The 6,597-nt window shown below is 54.6% G+C and overlaps 1 protein-coding gene across 1 annotated transcript in view; it reads left to right on the top strand.

Moving 5' to 3' along the window:
- HMOX2 (heme oxygenase 2) overlaps positions 1-6,597 on the top strand; it is a 20,941-nt gene that overhangs the window by 3,076 nt on the left and 11,268 nt on the right. Inside the window, exons 2-6 of the mRNA XM_035889691.1 lie at positions 943-1,053; positions 2,722-2,839; positions 3,669-4,160; positions 4,726-4,846; positions 4,930-4,958. Of these exons, the coding sequence (XP_035745584.1) occupies positions 971-1,053; positions 2,722-2,839; positions 3,669-4,160; positions 4,726-4,846; positions 4,930-4,958 (843 nt within the window). The 5' untranslated portion in view covers positions 943-970. The remainder of the gene's footprint in view (positions 1-942; positions 1,054-2,721; positions 2,840-3,668; positions 4,161-4,725; positions 4,847-4,929; positions 4,959-6,597) is intronic.

Here is a 6,597-nt window from a genome sequence, read left to right on the forward strand (position 1 = left end):
AGTGCTTTCCAAAGAGCCAGCAAGCAGCTTATCTCCTTGCTCATCTGGCAAAGCTGCCTGTAAGGTGGTGGTGCTGCTCTGCACAAAGCTTATTACAGGTCCATTTTATAAATGAGGTGGTTGGATTTCTGGCTTAACAGAGGTGCTCAACTAAAACAAGCCAGGTGTCTTGCTTCTGGGTAAGTCTTGTGCGTCCTGCTACATCCGAGGAGACTTTTTTTTTCCTTTTGCAAAAGAGGAGGGAAAACCCAGTTACTTTTGGGGTGTGAAGTAACCCTGTTAGGCAGGAGAGGAGCCGTGTGAGTGGTAGCAGGAACTGTCTGCAGCTCGCTCTGTTCAGAGAGCGGCCGCTTTGACTCTTCATGGAGTCAGGGAAGGCAGAGCAGTGAAAACTGCCCCTGCTTTGGAGGTTCCTCTTCATATACTCTGTTGCAGGGAAGGCTTTTGTTTCCCCTGTGCGCTGCCTGACTTCAGAGCTTAGTTGGCCTAATTCATCACTGCTTTCTTCCAGGAGAGGTGCTTCCCTTTCCAGTTACTCCGGTCTTAGTCTAACATTGGATGAGAGGTTTGGTAGCAGCAGTAGGAAACTGCTCACTCACAATTTCAATGCAGATTGCTAACGTGGAGGTCTCTGATCATCTTCAGCCAGGAGCCATCCTGAAGTGGGAAACCTAACACAGGCTGCTGTGTTGTAGGTGTCCTCTGAGGTTAATATTTTGTGAATATTTAGTGTTGAGGTTCACCTGAGGCAGCTGAACTGAACGAGTAAGACTGCTTCCTTGGAAGTGCCGCATGTGCGGTAGAAATGGCTGGCGGCTGCTCCCCACCACCCTGCGTGGTGGAGCAGCTCAGAGGCTCCCTGCTGGACTGCTCAGCATTTCATACCCATCCCTTTGCTAAGGCAGCTTCCCTCTAAAACCCCTCTTTAATTTTGCCTTTCAGGTTGTCTAATCTCCAGCACTGACCAACAATGCCATCAGCTATGGAGGGCTCAGAGAGGGGAGAAGAAGGGGAAACCTTGCGCTATGAGGAAACAGAAGATGACAACGTCAGGTGAGTCCTATCTCACAACATGGCACAGAAACAGTCCTGGGCAAGGCAGGAGACCTTCCAGGTAAAGGGGTGATCTTTCTCCTCATCTGAAAAGGAGTGAGGGACTCCAGTAGGTGATTACTCAAATAGGTGTTGCAGTAGAATCTGTTTAATCAAACGGTACGGTGGAAGGGATGGGAAGAAGCGAGGAAGAAGGGCTAAGGCTGACAACAAGCAGTTGTTTTTTAGTCTCTATTATCAAACACGCATTTCAGAAATGCTTTGACCATTTGGCAGTTGTGTTTGTGCCTTCCTGGCCAAGGTGAGCCAGTTTTCCATGGCTTGCTGGGCAGTCTCATGTGACAGCGGCAGCTTGCTTTGAAAGGTGACTCCAGAGGTGAACTCTGCTCCAGTGAGCTGCCTCTCCTGCCTTTGCAGAACACCCACTGGTCTAGGCAAGAATATTTTCTTGGAGGTTAGTTTAAAAAACAGATTCACACACGTGCTCTGAAAGCTAAGGCTTCAGACTTGGAAAATGGGAAGGGTGAATAGGGTGCTTCCCAGAATAATTACACAGGCCGTTTGACTTCTCCTTGACTTGACAGGCGCAGTTTCATGAGAAGTTAATGCTAACTGGCTCTCCCGGCACATCCAGGCCTTGTCTAGCCTGTTGGCTGCGGGGTTCAGCCACTCAGTGGGCCTGGAGTGTTCAAAGGCTGTCTCTCTTACAGCTAACATGAACATGCTATCTGTAGTGAGCCAGTCATAAAAACTGTAAGGTGCACTTCGGAGTAAGTTGTTGTTCCCCTCAGTGTTGGGGCCTGTTCTGTTTAATATCTTTATCAACAACCTGGACAAGGGAATCAAGTGCACCCTCAGTCAGTTTACAGATGACACCAAACTGGGTGGAAGTGTTGATCAGCTGGAGGGGAGGGGGGCTCTGCAGAGGGACCTGGCCAGGCTGGATCCATGGACCAAGGCCAATTGTGTGAGGCTCAACAAGGCCAAGTGCCAGGTCCTGCACTTGGGTCACAACAACCCCATGCAACGCTACAGGCGTGGGGAAGAGTGGCTGGAAAGCTGCCCAGCAGAAAAGGACCTGGGGGTGTTGGTCAACAGGCGGCTGAATATGAGCCAGCAGTGTGCCCAGGTGGCCAAGAGGGCCAGCAGCATCCTGACTTGTATCAGGAGTGGTGTGGCCAGCAGGAGCAGGGCAGGGATTGTGGCCCTGTGCTGGGCACTGGGGAAGCTGCCCCTTGACTGCTGGGGTCAGGGTTGGGCCCCTCACTCCCGCCCTTATTGGTCCCAACAACTACCCAAAAGGAGGGAGTAGCAAGGTGGGTGTTGGTCTCTGCTCCCAGGTAACGGCAATTGGTAATCCTTGGTAATTGCTTCAGCATCCTGGGTCTGAGCCCCTGGTAAGCCCCAACCCTCCTGGAATAGCAGGTCTGGGTGGCACCTGGGTGCCCGCATCTGTGGAAGGAGCTTCTGGGTGCTGCCACCCTGCTGCTTCCTCCTGGTGGTGCCAGTTCTAGCCTGTGTGGCTGGCCTGAGGGATCCCACCTTGTACCTTCTCCAAACTGGGTCTGAGATGGTAGGGAGTGGGGGGATTCCTCTAAACACAGACGGGACAAAGTCATTACTGCATGTGGAAGTGGGGTGAAAGGAGCTCTCCCTGTTTGCCTGCAGTCCCACTGACCTTTCAGAGCTGCTGAAGGAGGGGACTAAGGAATCCCACGACCGTGCGGAGAACACCCAGTTTGTCAAAGACTTCCTGAAAGGGCGGATCAAGAAGGAGCTCTTCAAGGTGAGCGCTGCTCTGTTCCCGTGGCAGAGAAGCTCTCTGGCATACCCAGTGCCTGATGCAGGCTCTGAGGCAGAGCCCCGCAGCTCTGCATGTAGGGGGTGGGGAGGAATCCAGCTCCTAGGTGGCATAGTCAAAACTACAGGAGGGCCATTGTCCAGGATTTCTGCTGGGTGTATCCTACAGCTGGGACCCGGGGGATGAGGAGCTTGCTGGCCCAGCACAACATTATTTAGGTGGAAATGCTGGGCTTCTGGCCACGCATCTGCTGGCTGCTCAAGGCAGGTGTGGCTGCAGCACAGATGCTGGTGGCATGAGATGTTCAGGAGCAAAATCCTGGTGAGATGACAGCACTTATTCCATCGTCCAAAGACTGGACTGTTTTCCACAGACTTCGGGTTGGATTGCTTTCTCTTCTGTACAGAAGAGAAGGTATTCTGGGTCTGAGCAGCACTGTCTGATCCTGAAGGTCTTAGCCTATACAGTACGCTCCTACAGCGCGAGGCTGTTGGTGCTAGTTGTACCTTTTGGATGAAGTTTGTCCCGGTGCCTTGCTCTCAAGGAGGCTGGATGCCCAGAGCACACAGCTGGCGACCTTAGACTAACTCTCAGCTCGTGCTCTGTAGGTATTGTTGCTACAAACGTGGATAGAGAAGAGCCTCTGATCCTTCAAGCGATGCGTGCCTGGTACGGGCTCTCCAGGCTGGTTTTGTGTCAAGCCTGGGGTTTTCCTCCTTGTGGACCCCAACTCCGCGTGGGGGGAGGGCAGTCGCAAGGCGTGATGTGCCGATCTAGTGAATGGTTTCTCACCTTTGCTGTGCTTTGTCTGTAGCTGGCCACCGTGGCACTTTACTTCACGTACTCTGCACTGGAAGAGGAAATGGATCGCAACAAGGACAACCCAGTCTTTGCTCCTCTGTATTTCCCCCTAGAGCTTCACCGGAGAGAAGCATTGGTCAAAGACCTGAAATATTTCTATGGAGAAGACTGGAAAGAGAAGATCCAGTGTTCAGAGGCAACTCAGCACTATGTGGACAGAATCCATCATGTGGGACAGCACGAGCCAGAGCTGTTAGTGGCTCACGCTTACACACGCTATATGGGGGACCTCTCAGGTGGCCAAGTGCTGAAGAAGGTAGCCCAGAGGGCCCTGAAGTTGCCCAGTGCTGAGGAAGGGATCCAGTTCTACATGTTTGATAACATTTCCAACGCGCAGCAGTTCAAGCAGCTCTACAGAGCGAGGATGAATGCTCTGGACTTGGACAGGAACACCAAGGAAAGGATCGTGGAAGAGGCCAACCGAGCCTTCAGATTTAACATGCAGGTACTAAATCTCTGGAGCCCCTGTATGTGTACTGCTGCTGCCACGTTTGGGTCCGGACTAGCTCTTAGGCCCAGGTTAATTCAGTCAGACTGCTCTTTCAGGCAGCGGTTTGAGACCCCCCAGCGCTCCTCTTTCTTGGGGCGGGTGGGATTCTAGTTTGAATAGCTCCTCTGCTGGCTTCTGGAGGCATGGCTGGTGTTGGGCAGGAATTCCTCCTGTACTCCAGCACCACAGCCGAGCCTTTGATTAGGGCAGTTGATTTGATGAGGGATAAGACTTCACTACAAGATTCCCATGGGCTGGGGGGCAAACAGCAGGGCGACGCTGCGGCTGTCTCGCTCCTGGGTCTGACCTGATGCTCTGGGAATGGGCTGTGCCTTCTCAGAGCCGTAGCACGTGCCAGATGTCACCGCCGGCCTGCCTGCAAGGCGCTCTGAAGGGAGCAGCACGTGCTGCCCTTTGGGAAAGGGAGGCAGGAGCGGCTCTTGCCCATTCTCCCGATCGCTCCAGGGGTCGGGATAGAAGCTCTGCCTGCTTCACGTACTCGCTGTGACCTCGCTTGCAGGTATTTGATGAACTGGACAAGATCGGCAGGTCGCTGGCAGAAGAAGCCCAAGATGGAGGCTTTCCAGTCCACGATGGAAAAGGAGACCTGCGCAAATGCCCTTACTATGCAGACAAACTAGGTAGGTTGTGGGCAGCAACAGAGCTGCCACGCGCGCGTGGCATGGGACTCGCAGCACTAACGGCGCTTTCTGTGTTCCGGCAGGCGGGGCAGGACCCAGCTGCCCCTTCCACGCAAAAAAAGGTGGCGGCGAGGGGAGAGGCGCGCCCTGTCCTCCTTCAAGTTGTTCCCTTGCTGTTGGGGGTGAGTTGACTGCAGGCTGGAAGTAAGAAAATAAACGGGAATTCTGCGGGACCCTCAAAGACTCTTTGCACACCGGTAATGCAAGCACTGTCATACAGCATCTCTAGCTGACTGGTGTATGGGACTGATCTGGTGCCAGGCGGTGAGGATCCTGCTCCAGCGCTGCCCTGCTCGGGCTGGGGCAGCTTTTAAGGTTAGCGCTGTCTTGTCCTGTGCTGGCAAAGGCTTCACGCGCTTGGCTTTTCATCTCCTTCCCAGGAGCAGTCGCTGGGGAGAGTTTCCTGCCCTGGGCTGCAACCTAAGGATGTGTCCTCAGCCTTTTCTGTGAAGAGTGCTCGGTAGTTTCCCACCCTGAGAAACTGGTGTTTCAGTTATGCTGCGGTGGCTGTGCCACAGAGTCATCAGATGGAGGAGTGTCCTGGGTGTTGTGGTGGCCTGGGGACCAAGCCCCAACCCATGTGAGGAAGCTCCCTGGGGGTGGGTGGGGGGTATGAAGGTGACGAACGTGTACTGTGCAATGGGGGGATTGGGGTGGTTTGTGGGTTTGTTGTTTCTGAAGCCTTGATTGGAATAAAAAGTTGCAATGCTGTAGCTGGGGAAAGCCAGAAGCACATCGCTGGGAGAATGAGCAAACTGCGGGGTCGGGGGGGGGATGCAGGGGAGGAGGTGGAGTGGGAACGAGCTCCTGTGCCCTTGTACTTGGCTCTGACTCAGGCACTCCTTGAGGCACTCCTGCCCTTACCCCCTCCCCTCCCTGCTGCCTCCCCTCCCATCCCTCCTCATCCTCAGCTTCCCCAGGAGCAGATCCGCAGTGGGTTTGGAGCAGGGGGAGAAGAAACGATGTACATGGAGTTCAGGGTCTGTTATTTATTTACATAAAAACACGGATGAGTGCCACAGTTCCACCTCTGAGCAAACAGCAGCTGCCTTGCACAGGGCAGGCTGCCTTTGCAGAGCCCTGTACGGAGAGACCCCCCTGCTTGACTCCGAGGGGCTGCACCCCTGGCTGCGGGGGCGCTGGGGGCCAGGGGAGGGCGGCACAGCCACCGAGAGGCTGAAAATGGTTCCCAGGTCCTCTTGCCCTCACCTGTCACAGCGCTGCTGGCAGCTCCTGTCTTGCCCCCTTCCTTCTGCCCCCTATCCATGTGAACTAAAAAATAACCCCCTACACCCACATGCACTGAGGAACCCCATGGGGTGCAGCTGTGGTGGTGGCAGGACAGACGGACGCTGCAGGCCGTGTGCCCACAGACCCTGCCGGGCTCAGGGCATGGGTCTGTGCCAGAGCTGCGAGCCAGCTGCGGCCTGGTAACAAACTCCTCTAATCTACAGCGCCGGGGCAGGCAGCGACATGCTGGATGCATTATTTTTTTTTTATTTTTTTTTTTTTTACTAACAGTTTGCCAGGTGGGTGAGGAACTGCCAGGGGGTTTTCCTTCCCCAAAAAGATCCGCAGCAGGGGCTGGGAGGAGGCGCATGCAGCTGGCACAGCCGTGTGTGGCCACTCTGGCAGGACGGAGGTGCTGATTAAGGGTGCAGTGTGGCTGGCGTCCCCCCCCCCCACGCCCT

This window comes from Egretta garzetta, unplaced genomic scaffold (genome assembly GCF_000687185.1).
Source record: "Egretta garzetta isolate BGI_Z169 unplaced genomic scaffold, ASM68718v1 scaffold372, whole genome shotgun sequence".
NCBI classification, from domain to species: Eukaryota; Metazoa; Chordata; class Aves; order Pelecaniformes; family Ardeidae; genus Egretta; species Egretta garzetta.